The following is a 14577-nucleotide window of genomic DNA, read 5'->3' as shown; positions in this document are numbered from 1 at the left end:
GCTGCGTCAGGCCTCGGCTGACCAGTGTGGTCATGAGAGAATCCACAGCACCCAGGACACGCAGCTCCAACACTGTGGTGCAACACCACAGGACCCAGGTTCAAGTCCCAGCTCTGGTGCTTGATCCAAGATTCAGCCCTGGAGAGGCGGCATGGCAGCCCGAGTGTGCGGTCATTGTCACTCACAGGGAGATGGCCCGGTCCTGAGGTCCTGTCACAGGGGGAGGGGGATAGAGCGCCCAGGTTCTTGGCCACGAGTGGGCCTCGGCCAGGGCGTTGTGGGTTTCTAAGGAGTGAGTTATCACTTGGGAGTCCTCTGTCTCTTTCTCTCTCTCTCTCTCTCTCTCTCTCTCTCTCTCTCTCTCTCTCCCTCTCCATCAAGAGTCAACAGAAGATGAGGGTGAGGGAACAGTGCAGCAGGCTGAGGCTCCCCGGCCAGCCTGCCAGCCACAGGTTCTCCAGGGTCTTGTCCCCCACTGGGCTCCAGCGATCTGCTGAGAGCAGAGCGGTGGCCTTAATGGGACCCCGGCAACCCCCACGAGGAGACAAAGCTCTTCCTGAAACAGTCCCCACAGCCTGTTCCACACCTGAGCAACCAGGAGCCTGTGGGAGCTGGGGGCAGAGAGGAGCTCGTGCTGAGCAGGTGCAGTCCTCTGCACGGGTGGCCCTCTGGAGTGGCGGTGCTGCCACAGCACAGGAGGGCATTAAGAGAGCTAAAGGAGGACATGCGAGTGCTGCAGCCACCTCACAGCTCCCTCGGCCAGCTGCACACACACGCAGGGTCCACCTCACCCTTGACCTCCTCCCCGTCATCCCCCTTGACTGTGCACATTCCCACCGTTCTGCCGCGGCGCCAGCCCGAGCTCCAACCGGCGTGCAGCCGGCCGTGCAGGCTCCCCTGGGGCTGCTGTGGCACGCTGTCTGCCCAGCTTTGTGCAGGGCAGGGGAGAGTTCGCACATTGCCTTCCTGTGTGAGAGAGAGCGTGAGACAAAGGCCAAAGAGAGGAAACTGGAGCCCTGGGTCTGGTCCAGGCCTGGGTGCCAACCACAGGTACTGCCCGGCCCGCTGCCCAGCACCCAGAGAGAAAGCAGAGCCGGGGGCAGACTGCAAGTTAGAGCTCTGTAGTTGGGTCTCTTATCAACTCGTGGCCACAGGGGGATGAATGAGCTGATTTCTGCAGCTTTGAACTGAGACGGCCGGGAAACCCTTGCTGCCCGAGATAACCAGCGGCCAGCTCTCCAGCGTCCAGAGGGCTTTCCAAGCATGAGAACGGGACCTTTGCCAGGCAGCTCACTGCAGCTCGCGCCCCAACATGGACCATAGCCTGGGCAGTGGGATCAGTAACCAGAGGCAGAGCTAGCCATAGGGAACCCAGCCAAGCACATTACTAAAGTCTGGAAAACAGGGGGGTCTTGAAGTAGAATGAGAGCCCATCCGAAGAGGCAACGTGTGCACAGCTTGACTCAAACAACCTCACAGCTGCCAGACAGAGACCCAGACGGCTCTCACATGTTGTCCCAGAGCGTGAAGAGTCAGAGGCGTGCAGGACTTGCTACCCAACACAGACTGAGAGAAGGCTAGGGCAGTGTGCACAGGGTGCTCACACCTGTCCTCTCACACACACACACACAGGAGTGCAGTGTGCACAGGGTGCTCACACCTGTCCTCTCTCACACACACACACACGCAGGAGTGCAGTGTGCACAGGGTGCTCACACCTGTCCTCTCTCTCACACACACACGCACACAGGAGTACAGTGTGCACAGGGTGCTCACACCTTTCCTCTCTCTCACACACACACACAGGAGTGCAGTGTGCACAGGGTGCTCACACCTTTCCTCTCTCTCACACACACACACAGGAGTGCAGTGTGCACAGGGTGCTCACACCTGTCCTCTCTCTCTCACACACACAGGAGTGCAGTGTGCTTCCCAAGTCCCACCTATGTTACTTTGTGTCACTGGGTCTTGACTTCCTTCTGTGCTATGCATGGTGATGGAATTCGCTTGTTGTCCCCTGCTCTCCTGAATGTCTGCCATTGCTTCCCTCTTGGTCCTGTTTTCCCCCAATGCTTTTGGCTCCCAAGCCTGGCAGGAGCTAATCCAACCAGAGCAGCACCTGGAATGAATGTGAACTCTTTAAGAGGCTGCATCTTTGTTAATTTTTTCTGCCTCTTGTGCACCTGAGATATGAATTCCACACGGAGGCCTCCGACAGGCCCTGGTGTGCTGCACCTGAGTCTAACCAGGAACGGTCATGCGCCCCTGGGGTCAGGACCTTCTCACTTGTGGACGGTAGATGATGGAATGAGGCAGCACACCTGCATCTCCTGCCCACCATGCACACATCCCCATGTGCACAGCACAGGGACACACCTTGTCTGGTCACACTTGCTTCCAGAACCTTCCTGGCTGCCCCACCAGTCCACTATGACCCCGCCTGTTTCAGTCAGCTTGCACAGGAGAACTTGGGAATACGGATCAGGCATTGGTGCTTGCCAGTGGAAACTGCCGATTCACAGCTCAGCTAGCTGGGCTTTGGAAACGAGGCCAAGAGTTGGTGTTCTTTTCCATTTGTTGACATGAGACACAGAGGAGTTCCCTTCTGCTGGGTCCTTTCCTGACTCCTGCAACAGGGGGGCTGGACCAGCTGGGAGTTCACGCTCAATCCCGACCTCTCTGAAACCAGCGGGGACCCCAGGCCTCCCTGAGACCAGCAGGGACCCCAGGCCACCCTGAGACCAGCGGGGACCCCAGGCAGCCCTCCCTGAGACCAGCGGGGACCCCCAGGCCTCCCTGAGACCAGCGGGGACCCCCAGGCAGCCCTGAGACCAGCGGGGACCCCCAGGCCTCCCTGAGACCAGCGGGGACCCCCAGGCCTCCCTGAGACCAGCGGGGACCCCCAGGCCTCCCCGAGACCAGCAGGGACCCCCAGGCCACCCTGAGACCAGCGGGGACCCCCAGGCCTCCCTGAGACCAGCGGGGACCCCAGGCCTCCCTGAGACCAGCGGGGACCCCAGGCCTCCCTGAGACCAGCGGGTACCCCAGGCCTCTCTGAGACCAGCGGGGACCCCCAGGCAGCCCTGAGACCAGCGGGGACCCCCAGGCCTCCCTGAGACCAGCGGGTACCCCAGGCAGCCCTGAGACCAGCGGGGACCCCAGGCCTCCCTGAGACCAGCGGGGACCCCAGGCCTCCCTGAGACCAGCGGGGACCCCAGGCCTCCCTGAGACCAGCGGGTACCCCAGGCCTCCCTGAGACCAGCGGGGACCCCCAGGCCTCCCTGAGACCAGCGGGGACCCCCAGGCCTCCCTGAGACCAGCGGGGACCCCCAGGCAGCCCTGAGACCAGCGGGGACCCCCAGGCAGCCCTGAGACCAGCGGGTACTGCTGTGGCACTCCCAGTACCCTCCACCCCAAAGCCTCCTGCAGTGGCCGGAAGTCGGGGCTGGGGCAGGTGTGCAGTCAGTTCTTGCTGCGACCCCAGTCCCCCTGGCCAGATGCACGCCCACACCAAGCATCTTGGCTCTGAGAGGGGAAGGACTGCGCCTCAGTCACCGGGACCAGCTGGCCCTGCAGCCCGGGCAAACCCACACCCGTGCCTTCGGGCCACACACACTGCCAAAGTTGGGGCTGAGACCAGTTCCCCCCAAATCCCCTGTGAGAACCTTCCTTGGGCATGATGCTGCCTAGAGTGTCGGCTGGTGGCACCAAGAAGGCCAAGTCACTTTCATGAGGCTTCCCATCATGGAGTGGGGTCACCCTGGGGGCTGTGGAGAGCTGTGCCGGGTGACCCTGTGGTCGGCTGCCAGCTGCCCTGTCTTGCCTGTGTGTGCTTCTCAGAGCAGGGATACAGGGAGAACGTCAGAGACACCAACCCAGCAGGCCCCCTCCTGGCCGGAATTCCCTCGCCCGGATTCAGCACCCACTCAGGAGGGCTCGGCCCATTGGTGCTGGCCGCACTCCGTCCTGTGGGTACCAGGAGCGCTACTGCAGTAGATACGCCTGTGGGGTGAGGGTCTACATGGTGGCAGAGTGGCATGAGCAGCCGAGTCATGGCTGTCCCACTTCCAATCCGGCTCCAATTACTGCACCTGGGATGGCAGCAGGGGCTGGCCGAGTGCCGGGCCTCTGTGCTCACAGGGGACACTCAGGTGGGACTCCTGCCCCACAGAACCCCAGCCATTCTGGCCATCTGAGGAGTGACTTTGCGGATGGAGGATCTCTTTATATGCATAACTCTTACTTACAAATCATAAACGCATTTGTGAAGGAAGCTTGGGAAGGGACCCTCAGGCCCTCAGTCTCGGTCTGGAAGGCGCTCAGCAGCTGGCCTCTGCCAGGCCACGGTTCCTGGCTGCAGTGTCCACCTCTTCAAGCAGCTGCCGGCTGCTCTCAGTCCAGGCGAGTCTAGCCAGGCCAAGAGACACCTGCTGAGCAAACAGACCTCTCTGGCAACCCCTTCCCCCAGCAGAGAGGGAGGGAGAGCGCCCTGGGGAGGGGTCAGCAGAGGTCAAGGGGAAAAGCTTGCAAGTGTTTGCTTTAGACAAATACCTTCCAGTTGGGCTCCTGTAGGGGTGTGGGCCTCTGCCTGCAGGTCGGAGGCCTTGCAGGGGGCGCGAGGGGTGGCAGTGGGAGTGGGGGCAGGGGCAGGATGGCAGATGGCTGGGCTGGAGGTGGGATAGCCAGGGACGGGGAGGGGAGTGGACCAGATAGCTGGCGTTGAGGTGGGGTAACAGGAGAGCCAGGGACGGGGTCGGCCACCGGGGATGGGGGGCCGCAGCCAGCCCAGATCCCGAGAGGTCAGCTGCAAGGCAGCAGTTGTGGAATGCTCTACAGCATGGAGGAGAAGCCTGGCTTCCCGTGCAGCCCAGGTCAGCGCCTCAGCTGACCTCCGAACTCCCTCCCACACCTGGGTCACCTCCAGGAAGGCGGTCAGGGTGACCCCACGCTGCAGCCCGCCCGCCGCATCCCCATACCATGCCAGTGGTCTGCAGGTTCACCTCCCACCCCTCCCTGCAGAAGACAGCACCCTAGGCTTACAGCCAGGACAGGACAAGGTGGGTGCTCACTGAAGGACGCTGGCGAGGCACGCTCACCTGTCCACATCGGGGGCTCCCCAGCGCCCTAACCATGCCAGCGGGTGCCAGAGGCACCTCCCAAACATGTGTGCTCATGGAGCTGCTCACTCGTGTGATGTGCTGTGTGTGACATCAGAGCCTCGTGGCAGAGTGCAGGTGTGAGTCCCGGCTGCTCCACTTCCTGCTGGTATGTCTGGGAAGGAAGCAGAAAGTCCCTGCAAGGAAGAGACCCAGGTGGAGCTCCTGGCCCCCGCCTGGCCTGCCCGGCCTGCCCATTGCAGACATTTGGGGAGTGAGCCAGTGGGTACAAGAAATGGCCCCATTTCTTGTACCTACTGCATACCAGGTTTGCACCAGGCACCCAGCTCTGGCAGCACAAGGGCCACTCCTGACACATCCCTGCCTCCAGCCCTCCCCTGCCCACCACCAGCTCTCCTCGGAGTGTGGACCTGCTTCCCAGGCAGGTTTCCCAGTGGAGGCCCCAGGGTCACAGGTCAGTCCAGCTGGAGGTGAGGTTGTGGAGCCTGGTGACAGGCACGGAGTCCCCCAGGAGCCTCCATCCAGCTGCCCATCGTTTTGCTTTGCACAGAACAGTCCAAAGCCCCCAGTGAGGATAGAGAAGAGAGCGCCCTGCTGCAGGCTACATCACAGGCACGCAGCTCAGGGCAACAGCGCCACGAGCTGAGGGGCGGGGTGGGGCAGGGGCATGTGGGCTCGGTGCGGGATCCCAGCTGCCATTCAGCTCCTTAGCCAGCTCTCCCTCAGGAGCAGGATACGTAGGCTGTCCTCAGGGGGTGATGGCATGGAACAAACCTAACCTTGCAGGGCTGGGGTCCCCGTCCAAACTCAAGGCCCCAGGAGCAGCAGATGTGGCCTAAGTCCTTGGGGTTCCTGGCACCCCCATGAGAGACCAAGAAGCAGTTCTGGCTGTGGGCTCTGACCAGGCCCAGCCTCTGCTGTTGCAGCCATTGGAGAGTGGACCGGCAGATGGCCTGCCTGTCTCTCTCTCTCTCTCTCTCTCTCTCTCTCTCTCTCTCTCGACTCGAGGCCGAGAAGGAGGCTTAGCCTTCAGAAAGGCCAAGGAGCCAGACAGAGGAGCCACGTGGTTCGGCAGATGGAGCAGAGCCTGGCTCTGCAGGGCTGTGGAAGCCCCCCACCCGCCTTTCCTTAACCTGCTGTTAATGATTAAAAGCAACGTGCCCAGTGTGGAGAAGCTAGAGAGGCCAGGCAAGACAAAGGCGGGCAGGGAGGGACGAGGCAGGGAGAGGACCGGAGTGGAAGCCTCGGTGTCTGGGCGACTGGGCAGTGTAGGAGTCGTACCAAGGTCACGCCAAGGTCACGCATGGGTTGGCATCTCCACGAAGCTGCGTGGGCTCAGGTGACGGGACTGTTGTCAAGAGTGTCACGCGGCAGCCCAAGAACGCCTTTCCAAAGAGCGCAGACGAGTGGCCTAGCAGAGACCTCACTTCCGGTCTCCCACTCAAGGCCACGGACAAGCACAAGGCACAGGCAGGGCAGAGAGCCTTGTCTCAGCGGGGACTCCTGGGAATCTGCCTGGAAGTGCTCACTGCAGCAACTCCGGACCGCAAGTCCATGGCTCAGGGCCTTGGACCCACAGAAGCACACAGCAGCCTGTCACCGCGGCGTGGCCTTCAGTGGGCAGCTGCATCTAGCAACCCTGGGACCAAAGGGAGACAGCAGAACCCTCTCTGCCGCAGCAGCACTTCCAGGCTGCGCCCGACAGCCCCTGCTTTACCACCGTCCTTTTCACCAGGAGAAGGGGTCGCCCTCCCAAGCGACAGCCAATCTTCACCCCCCAGAAGTGCCCCCACGAAGCTTCCGAGGCCATGGACTTGGCAGGGTGGGGCCAGCGCAGGTCCCAGCGACCAACAGCCACCCCAGACACGGGTGGCCTGGCCCCCCAGTAACAGCCAGAAGCTGGGGCTGGCCTGAATCCAGTGTGGGTTTCTTTTGTCTCACTGAACGGGGCAATCATTTCAATCCTAAAACCCCAAGCCGTGTAGGGCTTCCTTAATCCGACCTAGCGGTTGGATGTTTCCAGCCCCTCGCCACCCCTAGGGATGTCTGGCTTAACCTCACGCCAGAAAACTCGCCTTTCTGTCCACACCTTGCTGACCTGTCTCCCCCATACCTGACGTGAGTACGGGCGAGACGCTCTCAAAATCTCCTGCTTGCCCTACGTCTGTCGGGTCCTCGAGGGGTGCCCGCATGTGCCAGCCCAGTCTCAGCAGGCCTTGGGGCCATGCATGGGGTCGCTGGCACCTGCCAGGCCCCTCAGCTCCCCGACCCCTGGCATCAGGTAGGCTCCATGGAGGCTCAGACCACCCAGGCCTGCTGAGGTCTTGGTCACACCTTCAGGCAGGCGGCACCAGCATTGCCCACCCATTTCCTAAGAGACCACCAATGGGGAACATCTTACCTATAGGTTCCCACCCAACAAGGAGGGGTCAGGGAAGGCTTAAAACCCCAGACCCTTCCTCAAACCTTTGCTGTCTCTCTCCCTCCCCTTTCGAGAGGCCCCCCACCTCCCGGCCTTCTCTCCCGGGGTGCCTCCCCCTTCCCTGCTCACCTGGTCCCTCCACAAATAAACTTTTCTGTCTGCAACAGATTTCCGGCTTTTTATTTCTGTACTAAGCTGAGGAAAGAACCCACTGGCCATTTCTGGTAACAGGAACCTGGTTTCTCAGCCACCCTCAGTGCAGGCCCCAGCTAACCAACTGGGTGCTGGCATCCTTGGTGCCACTGTGACTTCCCTTTGAAACTCAACTCCCGCGGGCGGGTCCCACGCGGCCAGCGCAGTCAGGGCCTGCCGCGGCTTACAGAGAAGTGGCAGCTAGAGGCCCCTGCCTGGCCCCAGCCTGCCCCCACCGCCCAGCCCCCCCCCCCCATCTCCCTCCTCTGGGAGGGGAAGGCGGATGAGAATAATTGCAGGGCTGCTTGTAACTGCAGTGTTCTGTAAACAGTGCAGGAAATCCCCGTTAAGTAGATGAAACTGGGCTGGTTTTGCTGAGCTGGGGGAGGAAGCTGCCAGGCTCTGAGGACCCCCACAGGAGGGGCTCCCCGCTTGGCCCACTCACCCTCCTATAGGAACATGAAGGCAACCCCCACCTGGCTCCTGGCTCATCCGAAATGGTGCACGTCAGAGCAGCGCCACCTTCCACAAGCTAGAATCTCTCCCAACGGAACCTGGCTCCTTAAGGACATTTCTCCCACTGAATTATAAAATCGTAATGTCTGCTGCAAGGTCTAATTGCAGGAAGTGCCTTCCTCTGGGTCCCCTAGCTCAAAGCCACCACCCTCTCCTCTGGCAACAGGCGGGCAGAGGGGCCTCCATCTGGTGGTTAAGCTGTGGCACAGATCGCACAAATGCCATATCGGAGCGCCTGGGATCAGGGCCTGGCCCTGCTCCCTGTTCCTGTTCCCACTACTGCCCTGGGAGGCAGCCGTGATGGCTCAAGTTCTGGGGTCCTTGCCACCCAGGTGGATGATGCCAGCCGAGGCCTGGCTCCTGGCTACGGCTTGGTTGCTCTGGGCGTTGGGAGAATGAACCCCTCCCTGGCTGGATCTCTCTCCTCCCGCCCACACAGTCAACTCCATAGAGCTTGAATCTCCATGCACTACGTGTGCTGTGGCTCACAGCGCTCAGGAACTCACGGCAGCCCACGTGGCACCGCCTTCCGCAGGCCCTGGACTCCCCACTCCTGCAAGCGTGGACACCTGTGCCCCAGCACGCCTGCCCCTGCAGGGCCAGCCACCCCGGTCTGGCTCTGACTTGTGGGCTTTCTCCCACAGGCTACGTGTGTGCCCAGCACACTCACCTATCCAAGCTTGACAAGCTCTTCAGAGCTGCATGCCACCAACGCCACCATCTGGGTGCCCGCACACAGCCTGGCGCCTGGGACCCAGGCCTGCCGCCCAAGGATGGGGTCTCTCGGAGAGACACCAACGGGGTCGCCAATGAGTCACTGCAGAGTCCTGCGTGAGTGGCAGCCTGTGTGCACACATAAGTCACCCATACTCTTCCCTCACCTCCCTAGGGACCCCTAAGGCCCCAAACGCATCTTCAGAGCCTGGTCCCTGGGGTCTTGGAGAGGCCACGGAGCTCGGGGCATGGGGTGGCCGTGCACCCCGGCAGGCAGCCTCAGGCCAGCTCTGCTGAGACAGCCTGTGTCTCTCGCAACCACTTCTTCCAGCAGACAGCACCGGGTGCAGCCTTGGGGTACTGCCCTGCCGCCCACTCTCCTGTGCAGGCCTGCCACCGAATCCTTCCCACCGCCCTGCAGCCCCTGGCAGGGCAGAGCCTGGACCAAGCCGCTGTTCCTCCTTGTGCTCTGTTCTGGGCTTTGCCTGCCTCTCTGGTTTGGAGGGAGGGCAAGGCAGGCACGGAGAGGGAGAGCTGGAAGTGGCCTGGAAGGGAAGCCTGGCACAGGCAGCAGAGGCAGGCGCGGGCATGTCCTCGGAGAGACACCTGTTCAGCCATCGCTCGGAATGTGCCCAGCACATCGGGTGCCCGAGAGCCCCACCCCTGCCCCAGCTGCTTCCTGCCCACAGTAGTATAGCAGAATGCTGGACAGCCAGTGAGTGGCTGCTGCTAAGCTGCTTGGGATATGCACAACACACATGCACGCACACACACATACAACACACGTGCATGTACACACACACGCAGAATCTTTGAGAAATCACAAAGTGTTTGCTTCTCTTAGGTCTTGCCACATAGAAATTTACTTCCATTACTATACATCGCACCCAGTAATGAGAGCAAACCTTGGGGTGCATTCAGTGCCAGGTGTGTGGGGGGCCTCAGGTGTGCTCAGCGCTGGGTGTGTGCAGGGCCTTGGGTGTGCTCAGCGCTGGGTGTGTGCAGGGTCTTGGTGTGTGCTCAGCACTGGGTGTATGCAGGGTCTCGGGTGTGCTCAACACTGGGTGTGTGCAGGGCCTTGGTGTGTGCTCAACACTGGGTGTGTGCAGGGCCTTGGTGTGTGCTCGGTGCAAGGTGCTGGCAAGCGCAGTAGCCAGGAGCGGTGGCACCTGCAGCTGGAGCTCAAGCAGTAGACAGGACTCCTGGGTAGACACGAGCAGCTCGGGCGGGGATGAAGCTGGTGCAACATGGGACCTTTGTCATCATCCACAAAGGAGACCGTTTCCTGTCGTTGAGTTTCATGAGCCTCTGTTCAGAACCTGCTGTGTCCCAGAATAGCTGGAGTTCACAGCTGGTTCCAGTGAGGGTCTCAGCTGGCAGCTCCAGGCCTGCTCCTGCCATGTCTGTTCCTCCCTGCTGTCCCCTCCATGTCCTGCCAGGTCTGCTGCATGGCCCTGCCGTCCCCTCCATGTCCTGCCATGTCTGCTGCACGGCCCTGCTGTCCCCTCCTCGTCCTGCCGTGTCTGCCTGGGCGGGGCTGAGGGGCTCCTCCGGCCAGGGCCGCCCTCACGGGAACCCAGGTCTTCACCGTGGCCCTGAATCTTCTGACCTGTCTGCCTTGCTAGAGCAGCGGAGGGCAGGAAAGGCAGGCTCTGAAGGTGTCCAGCTGCAGGGCCTGGCCGTGGGAGCAAGAGCCCGTGGGCGGGGCCTGCTCTGCCTGCTGCTCGTGGCCCTGGGCTCCCTGCACACGTGTGTGTAAATGTGTGTGCGTGTATGTGTGAACATCTCTCTGTGTGCAGCTGTGATGTGAAGGGCGCCCTCCCTGCTACATTCAGAAATGACACAACAACGCCCTGCAGTGTTTCACATGTTAGAACTTAAATGCATTTGAATGTAAATAAAAGTCTAACCTACTGGAGATGAACACACTGGGCTACAAGGGCTTAGAACAGTAATGCTAAAATTGAGAGGGGAGGCGGCAGGGGCTGGAGAAACAGGCCATGACATGCCGTGGGTCACTCAGCGCCTGCTGGCCCAGCGCGGGCAGCGGGACCGACAGCCCTGGGAACCTGCACCCCGAGGACGGATCCCTGCCGGGCCTTGTGCAGTGCCCAGTGTCCCCCGCGTGGCAACCGCCCTGGGTGGACACCGTCAGACTGTCATGCTAGCTGGGGGTGTTCCTTCCGCAGCTCACACTGCCGTGGCAATTGCCAGAACAGCTTTCATCTTGGGCAAAGAGCCAGTGGCATTTGGGCTGTGCATGTGGCAGGGTGTGCTAATCCTGCACACCCTTGGCTGAGCCGCCACCTCCCTCATGCTCATGAACTTGTGAGCACCACTGCCTTCTCACTTGGGGCGCAAACATTGCCTACGTGGGCCTGTTGCCCCGACAGATGCAGGCTGCTGATTCCCGGAGGGCTGGAGGAAAGCCAGGAGCTGAGATCCCAGGCAGGGATGGCTTTTGCTTTGTGAAGCACAGAGTGAGTGAAGCCGGGCTCTTCCTGGTGTGTTCTGGGGCTCACACCAACACCCCTGCACACAGCTGTCCTCCCGCAGAGTCACAGAGGGCAGGCTCCGGCTCAGCCACTGGATAGCTCGGGCCGTCACTTCTGGCAGGAGCTAAGGTGGTGGTCCTCCCTGTCCCTCTCCAGCCACGCTGGCTCACAGCTGCCCAGCCCCTGCAGGGCAAGTGACGGGAACAAGCTCAAAAGCTGGACACCATGCGGACACCTGTTCTAGTGACCCAGCTGCGAGGGTCTGACATGACACTGAATAGGGAGGCAGTTCTAGGCTCAGCCTGTCAGCCTTGGCTGTGCTGTGCCAGGACAGGCCTGCCCTCGCCAGGAAGAGAGGCATATACACTGGTACAGGGAGCCGGAGCCGCAGGGCAGTCAGAAAGGGGCAGAGCACCAGGAGAGCAGGTGGAGTGGCGTGCCAAGGAGTGCTCATGTCCTGGTGTGGGCTCAGGTCTCCATGTCCTGGCACGGGCCAAGGTCTGCCAAGGGCTCCCTGTGTCCTGGCATGGGCTGTGCTATGCCAAGCAGGCTCCTGTGTCCTGACAGTCACCATGGCATGCCAAGTGGTCAGCTGTCTGCCACTGGCCCGAGTTCTCTCCACGTGGGATAACTTGAACCCATGCTCAGTGCCAGTGGAGACAGCAACCCCGCTGCCCTCTGGAGACCTGGGGTGAGGAGGGCTCCCTACACCTTCCACCCTGGCCCTAGTCCTGGCCCTCATGCTTGTGCTTGGCCACCTGTGAGCTGTGTGGCTGGGACTCTCCTGCAGAGGCCAACACCTGCCGGGGAACCCAGACACGTGGCTCGTGTCTGTGCATGAGTGATGCTGCCTGCTGCCACAGTCCCGGGGCCCCTGCCTGCTCTGTCTCCCCTCAGACTTCTGTCATGACATGTGGCTGACATGGGAAGTGGCAGGGACCTGCACATCCGGGGTATACATGCAGCCCCAGCCATGGAGACAGTCTTGGGGCTCCACGTGGCCCCAGCCACGGAGGCACTGTCCTGGGGTGCTACTTCACCAGTCAGGCCAGTCAGCCTGGGCAAGGCCAGAAGAGTGTCTGGCCACCTGGATGTTTGGAAGGACATCTGCTGTCCCCGCAGGCCTGGGCTGGGGTCGGAGCAGGGGACAGTGCCCCAGGACCCAGCTGGGTGGGCAGGGTCCCCAGGCAGGCCGAGTAGCCAGCGAGCAGCTCCCACACCCTGGGCCAGCCTGCCCCAGGCAGTTGCTCTATGGTCAGTGTCCAGCCATAGGAAGTCCCACTCTCCAACACGTGAACATGGCTGTGACCCAGTAAAGGAAGCCAACGCACAGGCCCCTTCCAAACACACAGGACACAGGAGCCTGAGGGCCCACGGCTCAGCCTGGCCCTGCACGTGGGCCCAGGAGAGTGCCAGGCACACATTCTAGATGCACCCTTTCCTCAGCCCCTGGACAGACGTGGGAGAGCATGTGTGTGTTCCTGTGTGTGCATGGATTCTGTGTCCACGCGTGTATATGCCCTGCGTGTGCATACATTACTCACATGTCCAGCACTGTGTGCTGCTGTGTGCTGCACCTGCCTTCCTCTCCCCGAGGCTGTTGGCAGCTGGGCTCACGGGCCATCTTGCATCCTCACAGATTCGCAAGCCAGCTGAGCTGCCACCATGCCTGCAGTGCAGCCGAGCAGGAGGAGGCTCCGGGACACGAAAACACCACGAGGCTGTGCCTGAGCAAGAGCAGCACAGCGGTCACTGCCAACTGCCCTGACAGGCAGCTGCTGGGGCAGGCCTCCACCCTGACCTGGCACTGCTGAGTCCCTCACCGGAGCTAAGTGGTCAGCCTGTGCACGGGCGACAGTCCCCCAGGGAGGACCCCCATGCAGCTGGCCAGGGCACGGGCAACAGTCCCCCTGGTGACACCCCATGCAGCTGGCCGGGACATGGGCAACAGTCCCCCTGGGAGGACCCCCATGCAGCTGGCCGGGGCATGGGCAACAGTCCCCCTGGGAGGACCCCCATGCAGCTGGCCGGGGTATGGGCAACAGTCCCCCTGGCGACACCCCATGCAGCTGGCCAGGGATGGGCAACAGTCCCCCTGGGAGGACCCCCATGCAGCTGGCCGGGGCATGGGCGACAGTCCCCCTGGGAGGACCCCCATGCAGCTGGCCGGGGCATGGGCAACAGTCCCCCTGGGAGGACCCCCATGCAGCTGGCCGGGGCATGGGCAACAGTCCCCCTGGCGACACCCCATGGGGGCATGGGCAACAGTCCCCCTGGGAGGACCCCCATGCAGCTGGCCAGGGCATGGGCAACAGTCCCCCTGGGAGGACCCCCATGCAGCTGGCCATGCATGTGCACATGAGACACATAAACACCCAATTCTCATGCCATACACTCGACTACACACATGCTTATGCACAACATCACATACAACACGTTTTACATGCATGCATAGCATATAACTGAGCAGCTCACAAATTTGAACACACACGTTTACCATTAGACACATGAATAAGTACATGTATGCAAGCAGGCACACACATACGCACACACAACACACCACTAGCCAAGGACACACACGCACTTCCACAATGCACAAATGTACAGCAGTCACGTGTGTGGTGTGCACACGGACATGAGATGTGCCACACGGGTTTACACTGACACGCATGCGTGTATTCACAAACAGACGTACTCAAGCAATCCTGAACACCATTCTCCTGGTGCTGGCTACAGCCCGTCACTCAAGCAGAACACGGTGGCTGGCCACAGGAGGGGGTGTGCGCATGTGAGGTGTGTGTGTGCAGGTCTGAGGGCACACTCTCAATGGCCGGCTCCTGTCCTTCCCTCCCCCCTGGCCCGTCCACCCACCTGGGCGTCTTCTGTTTTGCTGCTGACCTCATCCCAGGGCTGAGCTCAGCTCCCGGTGCAATGGGAGGGCCTGTCCCTGCGGGTGAGCTCAGCAGCCGGTCCCCACCCTGCAACGGCTCCTCCCTCTCCCCTCAGTCAGGGTTGGCTGAGCCCTCATCACCCCACCACACCCTCCTGCCCCTCCCAGGAGCTGAGCTCTGGAGACCCCGTGGGCTCCCACAGCAGACTCTGCCTGGGGGTCCCTGCCTGC

At 61.6% G+C, this 14577-nt stretch overlaps 1 protein-coding gene across 1 annotated transcript in view; it reads right to left on the bottom strand.

Annotated features, from left to right (window-relative positions):
- Positions 1-383: 383 nt before the first annotated feature.
- Positions 384-14577, bottom strand: part of KIF25 (kinesin family member 25) — a 36485-nt gene continuing 22291 nt past the window's right edge. Inside the window, exons 9-10 of the mRNA XM_040965687.1 lie at positions 792-966; positions 384-490 (exon numbers count right to left, since the gene is read on the bottom strand). Of these exons, the coding sequence (XP_040821621.1) occupies positions 384-490; positions 792-966 (282 nt within the window). The remainder of the gene's footprint in view (positions 491-791; positions 967-14577) is intronic.

The sequence above is a fragment of the Ochotona curzoniae genome, unplaced genomic scaffold (genome assembly GCF_017591425.1).
Source record: "Ochotona curzoniae isolate NIBS_2020 unplaced genomic scaffold, NIBS_Ocur_1.0 scaffold_3890, whole genome shotgun sequence".
Taxonomy (NCBI): domain Eukaryota; kingdom Metazoa; phylum Chordata; class Mammalia; order Lagomorpha; family Ochotonidae; genus Ochotona; species Ochotona curzoniae.
Note: the sequence above shows the minus strand (reverse complement) of the source record. Positions and strands in the feature narration are given on the sequence as shown.